Source organism: Lygodium microphyllum, unplaced genomic scaffold (assembly GCF_053477565.2).
Source record: "Lygodium microphyllum isolate KBCC unplaced genomic scaffold, Lygodium_microphyllum_v1.1.10 scaffold_45, whole genome shotgun sequence".
Lineage (NCBI taxonomy): Eukaryota > Viridiplantae > Streptophyta > Polypodiopsida > Schizaeales > Lygodiaceae > Lygodium > Lygodium microphyllum.
In genome coordinates, this window is record NW_028229528.1 from 1,201,674 (window position 1) to 1,225,741 (window position 24,068).

At 39.9% G+C, this 24,068-nt stretch overlaps 1 protein-coding gene across 2 annotated transcripts in view; it reads left to right on the top strand.

Annotated features, from left to right (window-relative positions):
* LOC148008929 (villin-4-like) overlaps positions 1-24,068 on the top strand; it is a 72,855-nt gene that overhangs the window by 34,567 nt on the left and 14,220 nt on the right. For both annotated transcript variants that reach the window (XM_087673904.1, XM_087673903.1), the window contains exons 14-21: positions 12,434-12,562; positions 13,193-13,340; positions 13,551-13,561; positions 13,673-13,813; positions 13,897-14,022; positions 14,439-14,504; positions 14,578-14,989; positions 15,262-15,557. In XM_087673904.1, coding sequence (XP_087530030.1) covers positions 12,434-12,562; positions 13,193-13,340; positions 13,551-13,561; positions 13,673-13,813; positions 13,897-14,022; positions 14,439-14,504; positions 14,578-14,989; positions 15,262-15,557 — 1,329 coding nt within the window. The remainder of the gene's footprint in view (positions 1-12,433; positions 12,563-13,192; positions 13,341-13,550; positions 13,562-13,672; positions 13,814-13,896; positions 14,023-14,438; positions 14,505-14,577; positions 14,990-15,261; positions 15,558-24,068) is intronic.

Sequence of the window (24,068 nt, forward strand, 5' to 3'; positions counted from 1 at the left end):
TTGGCTCACCTTAAAGATAGTATGTTTCTCCACAAACACCTTCTACTCACAAAAGTTGAAAAATGCTTCATTTAAACTCTTGAAAATAAGGCCACACATATTTGGAGAAGTTATCGAGGACAAGCATAAGATACTTGGCTTTGCCCAAGGAGGCTATTCTCATAGGGTTGCACAAGTCAGCATGGACCAACTCTAAGGGTGTAGATGTGTCTAGTAGTCACCTTAGAAAAAGGCTCGTGATGTTGTTCGGCCCTCAAACACTAGGGCATAAGGTGGAAGCAATTGAAGGGAAGTCTAATAAGCCCTTGTTGATACCTCCCTCAATGCCAAGCACATGCCATCAAAGTTTATATGCTAGGGCCAAGCATGACAAAGTAACGGAAAAGCTAAAAAATAAGCTATTGCCAGGGTCATGAGCTTGTATATCCCACTCTCCTAGATACCTACCCAAATCACATCTCTAGTGGTCAAATCCTCCACAGTCACTACCTCATGGGTGAAGACCACACAAATCCCCATCTATGTAAGTCCATGAACAAAAAGTTGGTTGAAATTTAAGTCTAGAACATAAAGAACTTCAGCTATAGAAACCTGTTTGCTGGGAATAAGTGGGATCTTGCCATTCCTCGAATTGGCATCGATGAAGTGTCACCAATGGTGATATTGCACCTTTGTCATGTAGGACTTGGCTCCAATCTTAACGGTAAGTTGTATGGGATGATACATCACTATCCACAAGCCAAGGCTTCCCCATAGAGGAATAATCAAGAGCAAAGTCTTCCATCCCATAGAGATGAATGAAGATGGACTCTATAGTTGTGGCTAGTGTAGCCTTCAAGTCTTTGGCACCATTATTCGCTCCAGGCCAAAGATAAGGTACTTCTTCTAATATTTCTCTTTGTGGTGTGTCCTTTCCCACAATGTGGGCACCCTTGGACTTCTTGTCGTTAACTCTTCCTTACGTTATTGCCTTTCTACTACTTATGATCACCATCCCCTTAAGATGTCCTTAGCTACAAAAGTGTGGCTAGTGGTTCCAGCTTTGTCAATACTAGTCTCTTTACATTATGCATTCTACATCAAAATCATAGGCATGAGCTCCTTCCATGTGATGGTGTTACAAACTCCAAGGGTGAGAAGGTTGGTATAGAAAACATCATACTTCGAAGCAAAAGGTGTGTCAAGAGGCTAAGTATCTAGTCCATGTACAAATGTAGCATGACATTATCTTCTAATGGTCTATTATGAGTTAAGGCAAGGGCATGAAACAAAGTTGGAGCAATGTAACTGGTGTCATACTCAAATGTCTTTATAGAGCAATGATGTTCGATGTTGGTCATGATTTGGCAGCCCACTCATTCACACTATGTTTATGATGTAGGCCATCATTGTAAGAACAACGACTTAGATTATGCTAGATGGTTAAGATTGGCAAGATCCTCAAGTGTTGTCTCAATGCAGCTATGTTTGAAGGAGGTAATCATGTGTCATTTTAAAGCTCATTAGCAACAACAAGGCCTTAGTGAATATGAATTCAAATTTCTCCCATGAGTAAGGTAGAGATTTCACATCTTCTGCATTGCTCTCATCTATGAGGCCTTAGTGAATATGAATTCAAATTTCTCCTATGAGTAAGGTAGAGATTTCACATCTTCTACATTGCTCTCATCTAAGAGGCCTAAGTGAAGTCGTTTATAGTTATGAGCAAACAAAGTGAAGGTGTTACCAAGCCTTCGAATACCTGTGACTATGTTGGTATTAATATCCATGGCTATGTAGGCAACTAATTTTAAGAGAGATTGTATCTTATAAGAGGGTTGTAGGCATGGTTGGCTTCATTAGGCTAGTTTGGTTGATAAGAATAGCTGGTTGGATTTTGTCCATAGTTTGAGTAGGAGCAAGTATGATGTTAGAGTCATTGGGCTAGTTTGGTTGATAAGAAAGAGTAAGTATGCCATTAGAGTTAGATGAGTTTCCTGTAAACACCTTTGTGGGTTGGTTTGAGAGTTTAGACTGGACACAGCACTTGCAATTGTTGGATTTACCACACAAATAGTGGACAAATGGTGTGATTATGGGGCAATTTGAACTAAATGGGAGAGTAATCTATGGCTCCTTGCAATTCACTTGATAGAGTTTAGAGTATGGACTCTTTGTGAGATCAATCAGTTATGACAAAATCATTTCCTTCCTTTTGTAGACTAGTTGAGGTGTAGTGCTCATTCCTAGTCGTTGCGAGACTGCCCTTTCTAATTGTGAAAATTGGATTCATCTATCATTCGATGGTTGGGGTGTTGTGAATGTGGTACATGAGACCTTCGGCAATCATATCCATTTGTTACATGTATAGTAACCCTATGCCTTGAGTAGGGACTTAGGAACCCATCTAGCTTGGTTATGTCTGCGATGTTAACATCACCTTCTTGCTCAGTGGTGGAGAGCTAATTTTCATGAGTGGTTAGTATGAGGACCTCTCCCTTTTATGTGGTGCCTTGGGAGTCTACTTTTGGTGGGGTGTAAGGATGATTGGTATGCATTGGGCTACTTGAGCCTAAAGTAATCCTTTGAGGAGAATATTACTCCCCTCCATGGGAGATGCATTGAAAGATATTGAAGGCATTGGTGGTGTTGCTTTCGTGGGTGAAGCAAGATCACCCTTGCAAAAATTTGTAATAATCTTGATGTTGGGTAGCTCTAGGTGAATGTGTTACATTTTGAAATTGACGACACACTTGGTTTGTTGTTTAAATAGGTGGCCCAACAGTACCTCATCTAGAAACTCCTTCGGTGTTAGGTAGCATGTAAAAGATAGCTGTTAAAATTTCAGTCTTAATGATCGATATGATTTGGCCCAACAGTTTGTAAGGAATATCTCCATATGGATTCACCTTTGCAATTGTTGGAGTTAGCACAAGTTGCCCAATGCTCATCTAGTCAGTGTATGTCATGACGCTACAGAGGCAACACCTTCATCAATCAGGGCATTGATTGTGTGTGCCTTTTTTTCTGTCAACTTGATCCTAAGGTAAGTAGCAGAGCTAAGTGATTCTAACAACCCTTATGGTAATAAACGATAGTGCCATTGGGGGTTCATGCAGTGGATGCACCTGTGGATAGAATCTTTTGACTCGATTGTCACTGAAAAAACGTATGCCTTCTCCCTCAAGCATCTCAAGTTCCACACTTTTTGTTCTACTAATGGATTATATGTGGAAAGACCTTGGGACCCTAAACTTTAGTTTTTATTTATGGTCCTTAATGGAACAAAGTAATACTAAGTCACCCTTTTGGAAATCTCTTTGTTTGGCATACTTGTGATCAAACCAAGCCTTCTCATAGATAAGAGCATGCATTGCTAGCAATATGGTTTTGGATAATCATTTGAACTTCCCTAGGCAGTTGGTCCAACCTTCTTGACCTTCCATCTCTTGTGCACATCCGCTCTTAAACTTGGGGCAAATAATTCAACTAGCATAATGGTATTAGTGCCATATATCAACTTAAATGGAGTTTTACCAATTGCAATCTTGTAGGCTACACGATACACCCAAAATGTTGCCATAAGTTTGTTGTCCTAGTCACTTTGAGAAGCTGAGACCATCTTGGTTACCACATTGATTAGGGTCTTGTTTGTGGCCTTAGCTTGTTGGCCATTCACTTGAGGTAGTAGAGAAAAGGTTTTCGATGGATGATCATAAAGGTGGACAATAGGTGTGTGATCACCTCATTAATGAAGTGTGCCTCGATCACTCATAATCTCAATGGAGCAGCCAAATCAAGAGATCATATACTCTCATAATAATTTTGCTACATCATTTTTTTGCATGGCTTTAGCCTCAACCCACTTGGTTAGGTAATTAACTGTTGCAACAATAATAATGTATTTAGCCTATGAATATTGAGTTGCAGAACTTATAGGCCTAATGAGATCTATTCCCCATTTTTTAAAGGGTTGTTGTGCTATTATTGGTATAAGCTCCATCTTGTCCTTTCTAATTTGCACTTTCATATGTTGGCATTCATCATAGTGTTTCACAAACTTAGCAACAACACAAAAAAGGATGGGTCACCACAACTGAGATTACATGTTGGGCCATGGAATCTCTACCAAAATGACCTCCTACAACCCCTCCATGTGCTTTAGCTAAAACTTTATGCATCTCATGCTCATAGATACGCTATATCAGCAAGCCATCTTGGCCTAGCTGGTACAAGTGCCCAATACTAAAAGCTAAGAGGATTGCACTTTTATTATGAGAGGAACAAATCAAACCTTTTCAATTGGGTGATCCGATATCTCTTTTTCTAAAATCTCAATAACATCATCCATCCAATGAGCAAGGTCTACTTTAAAGAGATCGCCTTCTCTAGAAATTGTAAATAGGTGTGCATCCAAGAGATTATCTCTGATGCCTTTCCCTATAGGGTCTCCATTAGGCACTCGAGACAAATGATTGTCCATGTAGTGATGTTTTTATTTCCTCACAACAATTGAGAAATCACATTCAAGAAGGAGAAACAACCACCTAGCTATGTGTTCTGTAGTGTTGCATGGCTTGTTTACAAGGTATACTAGGGCCTAATGGTCCACGTAAAAAGTAAACAATGTTGCTAATAAATAATTGTAAATTTTATTTATGGAAAATACCATTGCCAATCGCTCCCTCTCTATGGTAGAGTAGTCCCTCTTAATATCTATGAGTTGGTGGCTAGCAAAGCTCATGGGATAGTCTAGATTGCGTTCCTCATGCTAGCACAAAACTGCCCCCAAAATAAGCTTTGAAGCACCAATGTGCACATGAAAGGTCATCTTCCTATCTAGGGTTTGTAAAATTTGTGTTGTTGTCAAAGCCTTTTCTAGTGCCCTGTAGGTGCATTAACATTCAACAATCCATTTGAAAACAATCAATAGTTTGTACAAAGGTCAAGCAATCAATACATAATTTAGCACAAACCTTTAATAATATCCCATATGGCTAAGGAAACATTGAACTCTCTTGTAAGTTCGTTGGAGGTGGCAATTTGACAATAATTTTAACTTTGAAAAGATTATTGCAGTGAGATTCTTAGAAACTATGTGCCCTAGAATAAATCATGTTTATTTAACCTATAATTGGCATCTCAAGGGGTTCATGGAGAGACTATACTACCTACAACATTCAAAGATAGCCCAAAGGTTTTCTAGGTATTCTATCCAATTTGTGTATACACAAAGATTGTCCGTGAACACCTCCAACAATTTCTGGAGCATGTCCTTGAAGATGTTGCACATGAGTCATTGGAGTATGGTAGCAACATTGATCATACCAAAGGGCATCACTATATATGCAAATACTCCCCAGTCAATTTCAAAAACCATCTTGTACCCATTGTTCGAATGAACTTGCATGGTTATAGCATGAAAATCCATCAAGGAAATTATAGGCCTCTTTTCCTGCAACTCTCTCCAACATGTGCTCAATGTACAGTAGTGGATAATTATCTCTCTTTGGTGTGGCATTAACTTTTTTATAGTTCATGGAGACTATGATTTTTCCATTCTTCTTCAGCACGATGATGATACGAGAAACTTAGTTCATGTACTCAATTTCATAAATGAATTAGGTGTTTAGGAGTTTGTCTTGCGATCTCCTCTTTGACAATGTGAGCATGCTTAGGATTCATTGCATAAGGGCATTGTTTAACTCTAGCATCGCATCTAGCACCATGGGGATGTTGTGGGTGACTATGCTAGGATCTATCCCTTTAAGCTCCTCAAGTGACCAATCAAACACATCCTTCGCATAAGGGACTTATAAGATTAGTCTTCCTAGTTGACAACCTTAGTAAGGTTGTCAACTATGAAGACTGGTCTAGGATTTTCACCTTCTTTATTTAAATGGACTTCCTTTACTTTGGCCAATCCTTTGATTGGCTTGCTGGTTTTTCCTTGCCATTTTGCACCTAGCAACACCGCCATTCGATCTCCTTTTTTAAACTTTGTGAAGCATTTATGGATGTCTTGCAGCTTTTTCTATTTCTCAACATCAGAGATCTATGTAGTCTTTTTTCTCCCTTCCTTTTGCCTTTTGCACCACAAATGGACTAGATGATCCCCTTTAGTGCCTTGAGTCTTAGATAATGAAGGAATTTTAGGGTCACTCTTAGAGCTAGTGTTTGATTCAAAGTCAAAAGTTAGAGTTTTCACTAAATAAGGATGTTTCTCTAGGTAGTCGTAGCTCAGAAGTGGTCCCAATTTCATATGACACTACTGATTTATCTTTGTTGAGTTTGGCTTGCTCATAATCTACCACTTCTAGATATTCCAGCCATGTCTTGTCACAATCCATTCTGACTACTCCATCGATGGTGGGCAATGCTTGCATTTCCTTGGGTTTGGAGTCAACAATAATTTTCTCTATTGCTTGCCCACAGTCAATGCCATAGTTGATCATTTCAAGCTCTAGCTAAGGCTTCTCCCTCTCTGATTCATAGTCAGTGTAGGTGCTCTCTCATATCTTCTACATCTGAAAACTCATCATTAGTCATTGCTTGTTTGTTTGAATCAGGACTCCTCTCAATAAGTGCCTAGTTGTAGGATAGGTTTAGATTGTGTATCTTCGTGAACTTCCAAGAGCTCCTCAAGGAGTTTTATGATTGCATTAGAAATTCCAAAATTATGATGAGTTCTGTTTTCTTTCTAGGTCATGCCATACGTTATATGCATGCTTCTTGTCATCATACAAATCAAGATTGATGATAAGTTTTCGCCCTATGTTTTTGTTGCTTCTTTTTTTCCTTCCATATTGCCTTCATCAGTTAGTCATCCAAGAAGGGCAAGTAGATAGTAGCAAGGATATGCATCCAATCTCAATCTTAGCACTTGGTATTCCTCAAGTTTTGTCCAGTGGTCATGCCTTGGCTGATCTTTAACTCTAGCGCCCCTTGGCTTTAAATGAAATGTGTCTAGCATGGAATTTCCTTTTGACCCCATGTAAGTAGGAGAAGTGGGAAAACTCATAGTTGACAAGTCATGTAGCTCCTACTTCCACTATTGGTTTAGCATCCCTAGAGATGTGCTTGTGACTCCTTCACCTAGCTTCTCATCTTGTTTATTATGTTTTAACATTGGGGTATTCTCCAACTTTGGTACTCCCCTTCTCTTTTGTTTTCAAAGTAGATATTTCCACTTTCGCTTCAAGAATGTGCTTACCTTTCATCATCATTGTGGCACTAGTGGTTTTGAGCATTAGTTTTTCTTCAGCTCTCTTCTTTCTTTTCCTCTCGTTCCTTTTGCCCAATGGATGAGGCATCTAAGTTACTAGGTCCAAGCATTAAAATACTAGCATACTTTGTTTGAGGTCTAGTCATAACATTCAGGAGAATTAGCATGGCATAATCATCGGGTGTTTTGATGCTAAAGAGTTAGAGTGGCACTGATGATATAATTACTTAGATAGTGAAGAGGGAGATTGTATCCAAAGTTGAATATGTGTTACTATGGGCCTTTTCAGTTGTCGAAGAAGATCAATGATGTTGCATATAGGTTGAAATTTCCTCCATACTGGTGGATACATAATATGAGCTTCTTGAGGCCTTTTCATGGTGATATGCCAAATGATACATCTACTATTGAAGTTTAGCCTATGTTTGAGGAGCTAGATGACATTTTGGCACCTTAGTAGATGTTGGCACATAAGGAGCAAAAGACTAGAGGTAAAGTTTCGAGGAGGCATTTGGTGAAGTTTCAATGGTGAAGTTTCAAAACTATTCATCATCGACACTAAATGGATAGAAGAGGGTGACTTGGCAAACCATCTTTAGTTGTTGCAGCCTTACCTTCTTGAGGCTTTCCAATAGAGTCAATTTTAAATCCCGCTCAGCTAGGCTCACTAGAGCAAGGGTCAAGAGCATTACCTAATGCTCAATGGAGAGGTAGCACTTCCACTCCTCCAATGATGGATAGCTCTAGTGTATAGTGGACCTCAAATGTATTCATCAAATATCCAAGGTACTGTTTGACTAATAGTATATCTGTCATGAGATCACTATTCAATGTATTAGTCATTCTTTATATATGGTATGTAGATTGATATGGTTTTTTACCTATAGCTCCGAAACCATACATTTGCATCAGCTTATAATCATTAGAGATTGATTATTAATTGTGTTGGTTTTTAGTGGATGATCATGAATTAACAATGGTATTTAGTTGGTTTTCATGGACAACATAGTGTTATTTGATGTCATTGATAATTTAATCAAGGTTACGCTTAGTTTATGCTTTACTATGGTTGATTAGTCAAAACACTTGTGATATTTTAGTGATAGATGCATTCCATGAGGTTCTGGTAGTAATGTAGATTCTCTTTATACATTATGTTTTGGTTATGCTAGATAGAAATTTTTAGCATGGTTACGCAATAGTGGCCCATGTTGTTTTATTATGATGCATTATGAAAATTCGAGTGTTGTATCTTTGCTTTTGGCACATTGAAGTACAATCAAGTATGATTGCAATGATTTCAAGGGGGAGATCTATCTCTCGGGGACGTGAATCTTTTATACTTTGCTTAGCATTTGGCTTAAACATTAATTGAATGTGCACATGTCATGTGTAAGTTAGTTGATCACATTGATGGGCCTAAGACCCCAAGACATTAGTGGATGTCAAAGGCAAAAGTTGTAATAAGTTATATTGGTTAGGTATTAGTGGTGACTTGGGATCGATTTGGGCCTAGGGTATTTAATTTGCCATTAAATATTAATGGTGAGATTAGAAACTAGGTATTAATTAATTAATGGTAATTACATAGAGCTAATTAATACCTAAGTTCACTAGCAAGTCAAATTGGCCTAACCAATTTAATTATGGATGGACACATTTAATTTTCTAGGTATGGACAAAGGCTAAATTTAATTTTCAAATTTACTATTTTTAAAAAGAAATAAAATGATTCAAGAATCCATTTGGAAGGCTATCACTTGGCAAAGTCTTCCCATACAAGTGAAGAGAAGGATGGTGGAGGCTAGTTGAGTCTCATTCTAGCATTGTGGAGGTTGAGAGAAAAAGAGGAGAGGCTCCTACTATGGTAGGGGCCTATTTGGGAGCAGAACCAAGATGTGATTTTAGCCCATGGCAACCACCAAAAGGCCTAAGGATAGTAGGCAACAGTCTATAGAACCCAAGAATAGGAATACAATCACATTTTAGCAAGAAGCAACAACATTTTGGAGTCCCTAAACTATAGGCAACTATGGTTGATCAGGAGGTAGATCATCGATAATTCAACCATTTCTTGGCAATAGAAATCTAAACTTTCTCTTTCCTCATCCTTCTATCTCATTCTCCAACCATTTTCCAAAGTTCTATAGTAAATTTTACCCATATAATAATTGGAAGTGTTGAATTGAAGAATTTATTTATCTAAACTCTAATTTATAAGTAGAAATTAGTGTTTACTAACTACCTCAATTCCCATGCTTTAGAAGATGGAATGTTTGTGCTAAAATTTGAAAAAATTCAAGGAATGCAAGAGGTCTAGCCAATCACACTTGGATTTGATGCTACATTTGTCATCTAAGTGTAAAGTGAAGGTCGATACCTTGTAAAAAAAAAAGTGGCAACTTGCTTTGAAGGCTTGTTATCCACTCTAGGCAAAGAGAAACTTTGCAAAACAAGGAAATTGGAGCCAAATATTAGTGTATGTCATCCAATTGTAATAGAAGTAAAAGAAATACCGCATGGGAAACTAGTTTTTGGGGCCAAATTAGATGTCTACTGTCCCTAATTAATCTCGATAACATTAGTACTTTAGTATATGTGAAATTTCATGATTGTTGTAATTAGTGCTTAATTAGGTTATTTATCACCCTTTTGAAGAAGGAAGGCTAGTTTTAGCCATGCACATTCATGCCTACCCTTGTCTCAATTGCATACAAGGCAAGCAACATAACCTTCCTCACATAAGATATCTTGCCAAGCCATTTTCACTTGCACACAAAGATGGCAATTAAGTTGAGCTTCTTTGAAGTACTTACCTCACCCTCGTCAATACCCGCCTCAATAAGTCGACTCATTGGGAGAATAGTACATGATGGACATGATATAACATCCACAAAGAGAAAATAAAAGCCTACCAAAAGAGTTCCAAGAAAAAAAGAAATAGATTAAAAAATTGGAGGATTCGTTTAATCATTTGCAAAAGAGAGAAGAAATCACAAACTCGACTAACCATGCACAAACTACCAAATCAAAAATATAAAGTTTAGTATAAGAAGTCATCTCTCAAACTGAAGAGAAATAGCACAATAATGGATTGCCAAGGACATCAATGTAGGAAGTCTAAAAGAGGTTTGCAATAAGGTTGAAGTCCTAGAGGAAGAGGAAATAGACAATGACATTTATGTTCCAAAACACGAAATTTTGCAAAGAAAGGTATAGCAAGAAATCCCATTCATTGATATTAAAGATCTAGTAATCATGATTAAAGAAACATAGGGTGTCTTGAGGTACATAACCATATAAGAAAAAAATAAGGTGATGAAACAAACCCACTCATTACAAGGCACTAACTAATATATGAATGGCCAATGAGCTCACACTCACAAAACTAAAGAACATGAACGATGAACTAACCACAAAGTACGTGAAATAACGAGCGAGGAAAATGGATAGTTTAAAGATGAGATAGGCCATCATTATAGAGTTCTAAACACCCAAAGTGGAAAACATTTAAGCATCTACGAGTTTCTAGGTGGAAATCCTAATATATTATAGATTTTCCATCCAAGTGATACAGGGTGAGTTTAGTTTGATGTTCTATTTTATATGCACATCTTGATTATACCTCTTAGCACATGAAAATGAAACTACAACAATGATGTATCAGATTCGTCCTTTATGTCACTTTACTCTCTCTCTCTCTCTCTCTCTCTCTCTCTCTCTCTCTCTCATGTATCAGATTCGTCCTTTATGTCACTTTACTCTCTCTCTCTCTCTCTCTCTCTCTCTCTCTCTCTCTCCATATCTATTTGTTTGTGAAAAAAATAGAATTAATGCATTGAAATATTTACATCAAGCCTCCTAGCCAACCAAGCACGATCAAAGACAAGAACCAAAAACTCATGATGCCAAAAGGCTATGAAAACACAATGCTACATGAACAAAATAAGGGGATCGTGAAGTGGAAAAAATAGGGGTGGCCACACCATTTAGCTCTACTATTACACAAGCTAAACTTTATTTGGTTTCTCAACGACCCATCTCTTATCCTCAACCATTTTATGCTAATTTTGATTGACTAACCATTATAGAAAATCCTTCAATTTTACAAAATCCCAATCCAACCACAAGGATAAGGGTTGAAAAACAAGCAACAAACAATGCCTCCAAAGCCAATCCTCTAAGGTCAAATAAAGCAACCTAACCTCAAGGCACCTTACAACATTGACGAATATGACAAAAAAATAAGCCCTAGATTGACATGAACTAACATCTTGAATAGCCTTCAAGCCCAAGCTTGCCATTTGATTGAACTTATCCCTGTGCATGTGCTTGTTAGGCCAATTGAGCAACTTGGATGTCACAAAAACCTCAACTTTTAAGGAATTAGCTTCCTTTTTAAAATCAAGAGCTACCAAACAATGAAGTAAAGAATCTCTTGCCAAAAGGCAATCAAGTGGATAAGAAGAAAAGACTTTAAAGTTTTAAATGGCCGTAACAAATTCTAAACATTCCACCATGAGACATGAAAAGCACTTCACCCTTGTGAAATGCTAGTATCCTCTAAAAACCTGGCAATGTCTATCCAAAGACGTGTAAGAGGGTAAACCGCAAGGCTATCATATGAATTTTGATATCCAATGAGGCAACACCTCCTAGTATAGTAACTTACTAACTTGTTGCCAAGATTCCCATAGTTCGCCCAACCAATTTCCTTGCTTTTTCCAAAGCATAATGTTGATGGGCTGCACTAATTCTCACAATGACAAAGAAGTAAAGGCTGATCATGATTGTTACCACAACTTTCAGTTGCACATGTAGAGGCCAACCCTAGGATTCTCACACACAAGCTTATTATAAATATATGAAGACCTCCAATCAAGCAAGCACAAGAGCCACATTCCAATGGTATAACCCAAATGCTGAGTTTTATATATATATATATATTGATTGTGTGTGTTCTTTGCTTCTATTTTAGGCACTCACACTTGAAAGCATTTCCATTTCTCTCGTTGCAATGTGGTATATAAAGCTATACAGCTCCACAGCACAACACCCAGCACAATATTAAACTAGTCCAAGTTAAAGTTAAACACCGTACATACCTTTACACCAACTCTTATTCTCATCAAACCTTTTACATATTTAATGTTGGCATATTTATGTTGATTTTGCGTTTGCATATAGATACGTCGAAGGTATGAACAAATTATTACTCAATATCTACAGGTACCAACATCTTTAAACTCAAGTGGCTGCTTTGTTTTGCAAAGGAGTAACAGCTTTTTTACATGGTATGGCAAATTCAGCACATTGGGAAACCAACAAGCAACACAAAACATGATACAACACATGAAAGTAAGCCTTCTTGCAATGATATAGCTAGCCTCTCAAAAACAGAGCAGTGATATGTGATATTTGTTAATTTAAATACTTGTAACTTTGGTGCACTGAATTAACTCTAAGACAAGCATACCATCTAACTGGTGAACAATGCAACCATTTTGAAAACTATGCAGCTTCCAGGCTAATAGTCACAGTTGTCTCCCTCACCAAAAGACCGTCCCTAAAGCAATATCAAGATGCATCCATTTTTCCGAGACCGAGGGTCCTCACAATAGTCAGTGGTCAAGCAAGCCCTGGCCTATTAGACATCCACCCAAGTCTCACACCTTCACATAGAAACAATTGCCTCGTTCAAATCAGTCTCCAAAAGCTCATCCACACATGCCCTACCTTTCTTTGAATCCCTAGTTGTCTTTCCTTCTCATGAAAGAATTGTTTCGGAAAGGTAGGGCATTTCTGTGATGACCATTCTGCAGATAAAAGGCAAGATCCATATGCCAGCTAAGAACTCATCCCATAAATAAATCAACACTTGTATTCCAAAAAGCTTTGTCCAAACTTTTATAGTCAAGAGAATGCGAATCCCAGACCTTTTCTGATGCATCTACAGATTTATTGAATGAAATTTTTATTTGCTGTCAGCCTGGTATGCCATCAACCACTTTGAAAGAGGGATCTGAATCGCAAATGTTCTGGGATGCATTAGGTGGCAACAAGTTTTACCCTAGTCATGCTGAGCCTAAAGAAACTGCCAAAGATCCACAACTTTTCTGCTGTACCATGGCCAAAGGTAACATCAATGTATGTGGCATATCTTTGATTAAACTCTGTCAATGAGTAGTTGACAGTTGTTTAGATTCACATGAACTTTTCATCAGTAAGAACATGTCACTCAACAGTGCACTTGAAATCTTCAGAGATGTCACTGGCCACTTCTTGTAAGCTGACAATTGTTGCATTTTGCATGTTCAACCTCTCGCTGGTTCCCAATAACCTGCAGGCCAAGTGAAGGTAAAGTACACAGAGATTACCGAAAATTAAGGATTTTAGACTTACAATGGGTTGGCTGGACTTTCTCTTGTAGCACTTTGCAAATTTGGTCTGACAGGCCACATGTGATAGGTGAAAGAAGTGTTCAACTTCACTCAAGAAGATTTACTCAGTGATGAAATCTTGATACTAGACTGCCACAGTGATGTTTTTGTTTGGGTTGGCAAAGATGTTACAGCGACAAACAAACTAAAGGCATTTGAATATGGGCAGGTCAAATGTGTCACCTTGACTAAAATCCTGTTTACTGTCATTAATAAGTTTAATTCGGCACTGACATCAGTTGTAAATAGCAGCAATACTTAGAACAATCTACAAAATATGCTGATCATTCAATGGAGACTCCCATATATAAAATACTGGAAGGAAGCGAGCCTCCCTTTTTCACATCACATTTCTCGTGGAATTCTTCACGCACAATGGTGAGCAACCTTCTACGCCTTGGTCTCTACCCTCTGTTTCCTGACAACTTCAGCTTCTACTCAATTTGCTTAAGACTGGCATGATATTGTATGTATATTTTATGAAGGATTCAGGTGCACCAAGCATCAATTGGGCAAAATAGGATATACTGAATACTCAACTCCCTTAGGATGCTTCTTATCAATCTATGAATAGCAAATTTTAAGTTGGTTGCATTGCAGAATGATTCATAGATACCAAGACTATTGTACTTGAAGAGCTAAAAAATGTTTAGACTCTTCAGCATGTCATGAAACCATAGCAGCGAAAATTTGATCATTAAATCATGTTTTGTCTCTATTTATCAAGCCTTTTGAGACAAATAAGAAGAAAAATATTGATTGACTAACTCATTCAGCTCACCTTGAACATGCAGTGTCACCTTAACCCTTTCCAGAGGAAGTTTCAAGCATTGGAGAAACTACCAGAAGATGCCAAAGATGTACGAATAAGTATGCCTTTGAGTTAAAATGTTCATTATCGGCTAGTGCTAACATTTCTGGAAAAAGTTACAGGAAGACAGACCAAGAAGCTGGTCACATATGTCAGAAGAAAAATGCCAACCTGTTCTGGAAAGGGTGCAGTTAAGTCTGAGTTCAAACGGAGCATTCAAGCCTCCACAACCGTTGGAAAGAATACGAACGCCTAGAAAGAAACCAGGGCACGGACATTTAAGTGGCAAATCAGCAGCCCTGTCTGCGCTATCTAAGCAATTTGAGCTTCAAAATGGAGGGGGAGCACCACCAAATACTCCCATTGTGAAGTTCTCTGCCCATCCATTGAAGAATAAAGAGACAAAGAGAGAAGGACCGCCATGTGAAACACCACTATCGTCAAGAACTCCACGTTCTGCAGTATCACCGGCTATTGCGACCTTAACTTCTGTTTTTGAATCATACAGTGACAGGTTTGCCTTTGCATGGCCAGGTAATCAGGTTCAAAAGCTCCTTGAAATAGATACTCGCACGAACTTCTAGAACCATCACATCTGTGCACTTGGTTTACTGCATAGTTTCTAATGCCTAGTTGCCCCGTTACATTAGTATCAGTAATTCATCAAGCACACCTGCTCCTCCTTCCAGCCCTACTTTGAACGATCAACCGTAATGAATACATGCCTCTGTTTTTTCCCAAAAAATCTAATGCATTAATGTGTTAATGCTGCAGTGAAAGTTACCTGATAGATATGGTGATTCCAGGTACGAAGTCACGGTATGCAGAGATGAGAAGGGACTGCGACCTCGACAGTCCTTCGAGCTTTCCAGAAATCAGTGAGGCGGAGGAGAACGAAAGCCCTGAGAAACCGGATCAGCCTGCAGGTAGAGATAATGCCGCTAGCAGCTGCAGCATTGACACAGAGGACGTGAAAAAGGACCATGTTCGTGCTGATACGATGCGCCAGGACGAAGACAGTGAGCGCAGAACTTATCCTTACGAGCGCTTGAAGGTGTCCTCTGCCGATCCCGTGCTCCATATCGACAGCACAAAGCGAGAGGTTGGCCAATGTCTTCCCTTTCTTCGTTTTTGGCAAAGTTATAATGCTCTCACCTAATGCCAAGTCTCTAGCCTACGTATGGACTTCCTCTCTAGCCTTCCTTTAGAGCAAGGACACACCTATGTCATCATGTTATGACAACTTCTATGTGTGGCTTCTGGCTAAAGCTAGTTCACCTTTGATGCACTGAGTCAATAACTTGCGAACCCTCCTTTTGAGTAAGGAGAGAGAACACATTGAGTAGTAGAGAGAATGTCCCGAGCCAAAAAGGGAAGGAGTATTGAGCTAGGAAAGAGAATGTATTGACCAATCATGTGATGCCATATGTGCAAAATACAACCCCATAACTGAGTATAACTCTTACTAGTTCTAATATTCAGGTCGACAAAGTGAAAATCAATTATCCACACAAGTGATAACTTGATTATGTGGACTTTCACAGGTAAATTTTATCTAAGCATGACTCAACTCTTAGCTTAGGGTAGAGGACCCAATAAAATGAAAGCTACTTAAAGCTGGGTCATATTTCAATCAAGATGGATAAAAGTCAAATCTCTTATGCTAGAGCTTGAGCATCCATGGCAGCCATTCTCTCCAACAAATATTTGGCCAAGCAATGCTTCAAGTCGAACACGTGAAGAAAGATATTTAAAATCATGCTATAAGAAAAGAATAAGTTTTGACAACCACCTCTAATAAGAACATTTTCTTTTTCAAGGTGACCACTATCACAAAAGAAAAAATTATCATCCTTATGGCTCCTATTTTTAAAACTAGCTCCCCTATCCTAGTGTAATTCTAGGATGAACACACACTTAGAAATACTAAATTTTCTCAGATAGAATATCTTTAATAGGATTTTGCAATCTGTGGGTGTTGGAGGTACAGGCACCTATGCCTATGCTGTCCATGTATTCACTACACATACAGTACTCGCACACATGTACACTACAGGTGGCAATGCCCATCATTGTCACTTTATTCTTTATTCTTTCAATGATAAATAGAATAAGAGAGGTCGGGTCACACATTGTAACTGTTGGAGTATCGCCTCTCTCTCTCTCTCTCTCTCTCTCTCTCTCTCTCTCTCTCTCTCTCTAGCTCACACCTCGGTGCTTCCGCTTGCTTGTGCTCTCACTTGGGCTTCTCTCTTCAACTAGCGTTAGAGCTATCATTGAGAAGCTTCACCCGCCATTGCTTCAGCGTGTGACATTACCTACAACTCACTGCCTCAAGGCAACCATGGTTTTGGTTTCCCCTTCTCAAGGTGTTAACCCTTAGACGAACAAGGTGGAAAATCCGAAAAATCTAAAGCAGAAGACAAGGCTAAGGCAAAAGTGAAACAGAAGACGAAGGCACGCCAAGAAAAATATGGAAACACAAGAAGTGCAAAAAAGTCCTAAATCAAAGAGAAAGGCACACAAAAAAAAAGCACAAGTCAATACTTTTGTAAAAGAGCGCAAGGTGCACCATGATTTATTTTAATAGCGTCGAGCTCTCACCTGTGCAAATTGTAAAAGTAGATGGCCAATAGGAAGGAAGCTAGGGAGATAGGAGGACAATGGGAAAAAGAGCCTAGTTGGCCATGTAAAAAAGGGAATAAAGGAAGGACCGCCCAAAAGGGATTTAGGGTTTTGTATATAAAGTTGAAAAGTGAATGAGAAGCTAATTCTTGTGTATGGCCAAAAGTAGCTCTATTTTTCTTCTTCTTCTTCTTCTTGCTTGCTTGCTTGAGCTTGTGCTTGTGCTTGAGAGAGGGAGTGTGAGTGTGTGAGTGTGTGAGGGTGAGGGACCATGGTGGAGAAGCTCTCCATCTTCTCCTCTCTTCTTCTCTTCTCTTCTTTTCTCTTCTCTTCTCTTCTCTTCTCTTCTCTTCTCTTGCTTGCGGTAATAGAGCTTTGAGCGTGGAGCTTGAGGATCGAGCTTGCTTGAAGCTTGCACTTGGATCGTGGAGCTACCGAAGTGCTCGGGAGAAGAGACTACTTGATCTAGCATGGAGGTAAGCTCACTACACTTGTATAGAGAGATAGCACATCGGCTATGTGAGAGGTAGCCAGTAGTGCTTTGCTTGAAACGCTTGAACAATAGGCAGTCCATGGGTCTTGGTAGTTGAGCGTGAGCTCACCCTTACATTTTCATTCTGTTTGCCGAGACCAAGGGATTCAAGCCTTGAGTGCTTGTGCACTCCGAATCGAGCATTGAAGTAGAGTTTTCCCCAAACCGATACTTGAGGTAGATAAGTAGGAAGCGAGGGAGTTTAAAGAGGTATTTGATCTTCTTAGCAAGTAAGTTTTTGGTTTTTTGGATTTGGAAAAGCATGTTGGAGTAGTGCAAGAATTTGCTTTGTGATTTGAATGTATTAGGGCAGGAAAAAACAAAGAAAAAAGAAGGAAAACAAACATTCGGGTTTTTGCTATCATAACAGGGCAAGAAGGTTTGATTTGTTTGTTGATTTGCATTTTGGAGTTTATTTGCTATTCTAGGTATCTACAACTCTTCCCCTCTACCCATAGCTTTGATTTGGAGGTGTGTGTAATAGGTCAGACCTAAATCGTGTGATTCGAGTGACTTATTGTTGCATCGACCAAAATTGCCCTGCATTCAGCCCTTCCAAGTGACGACAAGTCTGGGCCAAGTCCTAGAATCGGCCCTTAGCCCTCTTATGTTCGGCCATTCGGTCCACCGCCATTCAGATACTTAGGACTTGGCATTGGCCGAATCAACCATTTAGCCCATCTTACTCAGATACATGAAAATTCGGCCCTCGACTTGCAGACTTGGCCCAATCCCACTCGGACAATTTGACATTCAGCCCAGCTAAATTCACCATTCTAACCAACTTTGCATTCAGCCCCTGACTCGGCCTTCGGCCGTTTGACCTGAACCCAATCGGAGATGAACCACTTGGCCCTCGGCCCGATCGATTCGGCCCACTACCTTTAGCCATTCGGCCCTTGGACACCATATTCAGACTAGCCGAATTTGACATTTGGACCATTTACATTCGACCCTTTCTCATTTGGCCCTCGGCCATTCAGATGGGCCGAATCAGACATTTGGCCCCTGCAATTTAGACCTGCTAGGCCAAATTTGGATTTTTTCCAAATTTTAACATGTAGAACTTGAAACCAACCCAAAGACCATATAGAGTCAAAAGCACATCATAGATCTATCATTGGACTAAAATATGGACGGTCCTTCAAATCGCGCATGGTGTTTAACGTAATGGCCTTGTGGGCTAGGGAGACAATCCCCCTCGGACCCGCACAGAGGGGGCTCTCCCCCCTCCGCACCTCCCCCAAATAGGCTGGAGAGAAAACACGCATCGTGTTAGGTCCTCCAAATTAGATCCTAGTGTAGTAATGACTCCACACAAGCATAATTTCTCACTTGCAAAACAGCAACCAAAATCCCATACCCGAACAAAAACAAGCAGAGACCCTAGAATCTTAATGGGCCAATCTAACCAACAAGGGCAAAAAGGCCACACCATAAAAACACGTATGTGTTGCATTTGGATTGCATCTAGTCAAGGTAGAATGCAACAATATCAAGCTACAATTCTGAGGATGACTAGACATGACAGTCCTCCTGATGATAGATGCACCTTGAACAATACTGCACAAATGACCCAAAAGATTAATAGACAATCCACATCTGGTTGTGCAATTGGGGACTCGAGGACATGCATTAGAAGGCTTGAATTGATAAGCCAAGACCTAGAAGATGAAGACATAGTACCACCTGCTTATCTTAGGGTCAAACTCACCACAAAAACAAAGCATAGTGTCGATGCTCTCATTGATGAAGGAGCAGATTATAATATCTTGACCTATGAAGCATGGACTCTACTAGGCCAACTAGAGCTCACACCGACTAATGCAACTCTTAGTCCTTGTAGGGGACACCCACAAGCACTTATAGGGAAGTGCGAAATCCTTGTAACTATTGAAACGGAAAGCTTGCATATCCTATTCCATGTTCCTCCAAGTAGTGCTAATTGTGGAAAGGAAACCCTCCTAGGAAGACCCTTCAAAAGGGTGACAAAGTGTTAGGCCAATTATGTAGCACAAAGGATACACTTGACACTACCGGGTGTGAGGATAATCACAACCTTTAGTAAAGGTGACCTCATCAAACTTTGAGGGAAAGACAAGGAACATTCTGACATACCAGGCAAGCCTAGTAATGAGAGTAAGGACTTGTTGAAAGAGTTGATACAAGCGCATATTAAACTAAGAGAACTAGTGAGTGAGGCCATGCTTGAAACAAGAAGGTTAGGAGACAATGCCAAGGATAAGGCTTTGGACTTACAATATCGTAGAAGACCACAAAAGAAGCCCAAGCTTTATAGATGAAGGTACAATGGAGAGCCAGCACAACGTTGCAATGGATATCCAAAGCATTGCTACGTGCTCAAGGGTATTATGCAAGTAACCGATGGATTTGGGTACCAAAGCCCCTTGCTAAACCACCTTTGTCAGTTGAAGGCCAAACCATATCAAAAGCGAAGAAGCGTAGGAGGAAATCCAAATGAAAATCCAAGTCTCGAGTCAACAACATTGGAGTGATTAATCCCCTCACGATTGAAATCAAGAAACCAAACATGATTATTCGAAAGGTAGATCTTCAGCCTAGCATGCCTAACAAGCGGATGCCAGATATAACCGTTGAGTGTACACAAAAGCCACTAGTACCCAAGGAGCCTTTGACTTCCCAAGAGGGTAGTGAGCACCATAGGTACAATGTTGCTCATGATAAGGCTAATTTCTCAAAAAAGTAAATGGTAGAATTGTCTAATAGCCATGAGCAAATCTTTCAGCCAGTGCCAAGTCCACCTAGGAGTCCCAAATCTCCTACACCCTCTTTCCCTAAATGGACACAAGAAGCACAACAACAGTCGTCAAGTGTAGCTTCTCAATTCCAATCTCTATCTCCATCTGAGCTTCCAAATGTCCAAGATGCAAGACATGACACTAGCCTTAGCTCTCAGCCTAAGGATATGCTTGTGCAATCCACCTTAACTAGTTCTGCACAAGTGAATGTGCAAAGGGCAGCAAAAGACATAACCACTTCTAATCTGCTTAAGGACTTGACACCGCAGTTTATCAACAGTAGCTAGTCCACTGAACTGGCTGTGGCTACTTCCAATCAGGAATCACAGCAGTCACAGCCTTTGGCTGTGACCAGGCTGCCCCTTGCGGAATGTCTCCTTAGCAATTCACCTATGGAAGAGATGTCGCAACCAACATCCTTGATACCTCCAACACTTCCAAATCACCTAAAGCCTAGGCTTGAGGAGAAATCTCTCAAATATTTGGCCAAAAAGATAGCGCATTTGACTAATGAATCGGAGATGAAGTGCCTAACGAAGCTTGATCACAAGTTGACAGCCATCACACGTGCATACGTTCACGTGGACATTGGAAGACCAACACCAGAGCACACAAAGCTCATAGTCGAACCCTTGGGCAACAACATGTTTGCTCCCGCTATGTAGATGTCGCTAAAGAAGTCATAAAGGATATCCCAAAAGGCACAATTAGGGAATTGCCTTGATACCCTCACTCTATACTGCTCAATGCAAGACAAATAAGGAAAAGCTGAAAGCAATCAAACAAAAAGGTAAAGGACAAGGTAACTTTTGTGCAGAAATGGTACTCCAACCAAAGTTTGGCAACCAAAATTGGCCATCAACTAATTACACTCACTGAGCAAAGAAAAGCCCTTTGGACATCAATACATGATCCCACGTACATTGCCCCAACCTCATTAAGAGTGTTGGCAATGGTCCATGAGGTCCAGCTTTTTGCCACTATCCAAAAACATCTGTTGTATGATAAACTGCTTCTAGAAAAAGATCTATATGTGGCTAGTAGGCTAGGAGTAGGGAGCATGGTGCTTGATGTTAGTGCATATGTCTTTTGCCTCACTCAAGACCCCACAATCCTAGATCTCTATGCTTCCCATCAATACAACCCTGACTTCTTTAGTTGGTTTCATCCAAGCCTACATGATAGGAACCCTAATCCATCTCTTGGGTTCTACACTAGAGTCACTTGAACCTCTTGAGCAAGAGAAAAACAACTCTAAATGCAACACTCACTCTGATAAGAAGCAAAGGAGGCATGTTCCAATGGGTAAGGACAAGATTCTAGAGTAAATGCCCGACCAGGAGCAACTGCCAATGCAATTGGATGAGGGGCTAGACAGAGGGGAATTAGTTGAAGAGCTAGACTCTCCAAAAAGAGAGATAGTTGTATCCTCACAACCTAGCGAGGTTGTTCAGCAGGCGGTAGTTATGTCCCATGAGGACACATTAGAGCAAGAGAATATTGAGGCCCAACCAAGCACATCAACGGCTGACCTAGTTCAGGGTCCTGAGTCTTTAAAGGATACACCTCGATTGCCCAAGAAAAAGAGGAGAAAACAATGAGAATAAAGGCAATTCCAAGTGGTTGTAGACGCCAAGAAGATTGAGACCAAGAGTGCTGAAGAGTTGAGGAATAAAGCATCGATCCCACCCACGAATGAACCCATTGCCATCTCTCCTAACAACATTGAAATCTTAGATACATCTATGTGTTGTGATAAGTCAAAGCAACCACTACCATCATATGATTTCTTGCAATACTCAATCCACTAACAACAGAACTTGCATTGACAAATCAAGAGTGGATACAAAACTGTCACAACAGGTGGATAAAACTATACTAGTCACATTCAAGGAGAACCATGACACAATAGTAGCAAAGTCTCAAGAGAAACATGAAAACCTTGAGGATATAAGAAATCCTAGCATTGACTAATCTTGCTCATCTAGGCACGAGCCCCCATTTATGCTAAAGCCTAGGGAAACTCCCAGAACCTTGCATGAGATAGTAACTGAGAAAGCCTTCATAGAACATAGAAGTGTCACAGAGTGCTTGATCGAGTTAGAGGCTAAACTCAAATTATTCACGCGTGCTTCCGTCCTTGCAGACATGGGCACATTCCCTAGGGAGCATCTTGAGGAATATTTGTCATATCCGCTATCTTGGGAAGAGCAAGAACATCTTAATGAGCACTATGACAAGCTCTTATATGAACGCATGCAACTCATCTCTGACGAGGAAGTCGATGAACTATGCTTAACTGTGACATTCAATGAAGTTCTTTGCCAACCAAATCTCTTTGAGATAGAGCAGCTAAAGCGACAATCAGAGGATTGAAGTCAATTTGAAAAACATTGGTTTGAAAATTGCGCTACAATGGCTGAACTTGGAACCCAGATTATGATAGTCTCAGAGGAGCGACTGGCCAAATGGCGGTCTCAAAGAGATCCAACCTATGTACCACTAACTTCCTTTCGAGTACTAACTGCCGTTCGGGGTATGGACTTAGTCGGAACTAGCTAAGAGAACTCTCTGGTTGATAAAATTATCACTAAGGAGGAGCTACATGTTGCAAGTAGACTCAGACAAGGTACCATGCTACTCGATGTTGCAAAATATATATTATTATTGAGTAGGATAGCACGATTCCTAGATGCATGTGCCACACTCCAGTACAATCTTGAGTTTTACAATTGGCTTTTATCCTCACAAAGTGACATGGATTCATAAACATGTACATAAATAAGCAATGAGTTTTGTGACTGTGTATAGATAATACCAAAAAAGCAAAGCTAACACACACACAAGCAATGATAATCAAGCATAGGTGATATGCATCGAAGTCAACACCATGGGATTCAGATAAGTGATGTCTCTTTGAGTTGCACCTGTTCATTATGGTTGAAGCATATGACTTGCATGTACTCTCACACATGTTTCTGTACGAAAGTGTTCAATTCCAAGTCACCACAAGACCACCAACCCCACAGAGAACCATTATGGAGAAAGCGACATAAATGCTAAGAACAAAGAGCCATGATGGAAGCCCTGCTACTAGAAGAGAAAGTCGCCCCTACAGAAAGCACACATTGCATTTGAGCATGCCCCAAAGCCCATTCATTGGATACTCTCTCTTTCTTGGCCAAACTCTACATCCGGGGCAAGATTAAGGTGGCAAGCTCCTGTTCATGATGGAAGAGCAAGAAAAGTACGGCTTAACGGTGAAAACGAGGGGTTTCAGCTAGTTTACATTCAAGCTTGCCCTAAACTTAAAAGGTGCCATCATGGAGGAGCCAACCGTAAAATAACTCTTGGACCAATACAGTCTATAGAAGTATGTAAGAGAAGGTTGGGCAGGCTATCAATTACAGCAAGTGCACAAAATTTCCAAGGAGATTCGATGTCGAAAGAAATTGTGACATGGTGATGGTAAGAATGTTGAGATATCGAGCTCCATTCGTGATATGCGAGGGTGACTGTTGTGCATTTATGTCACCGACGTGTCAGTTGCAGATGCGGTTGGTACACCGCCCATGAATAATAGCTACATGATAGCTATCCTTATCTACTCTAGTTCGTGGCTTAGTTAGTATGCCACCTTAGTTAGTTGAGTTTGGTTTGAGACCCATATATAGGG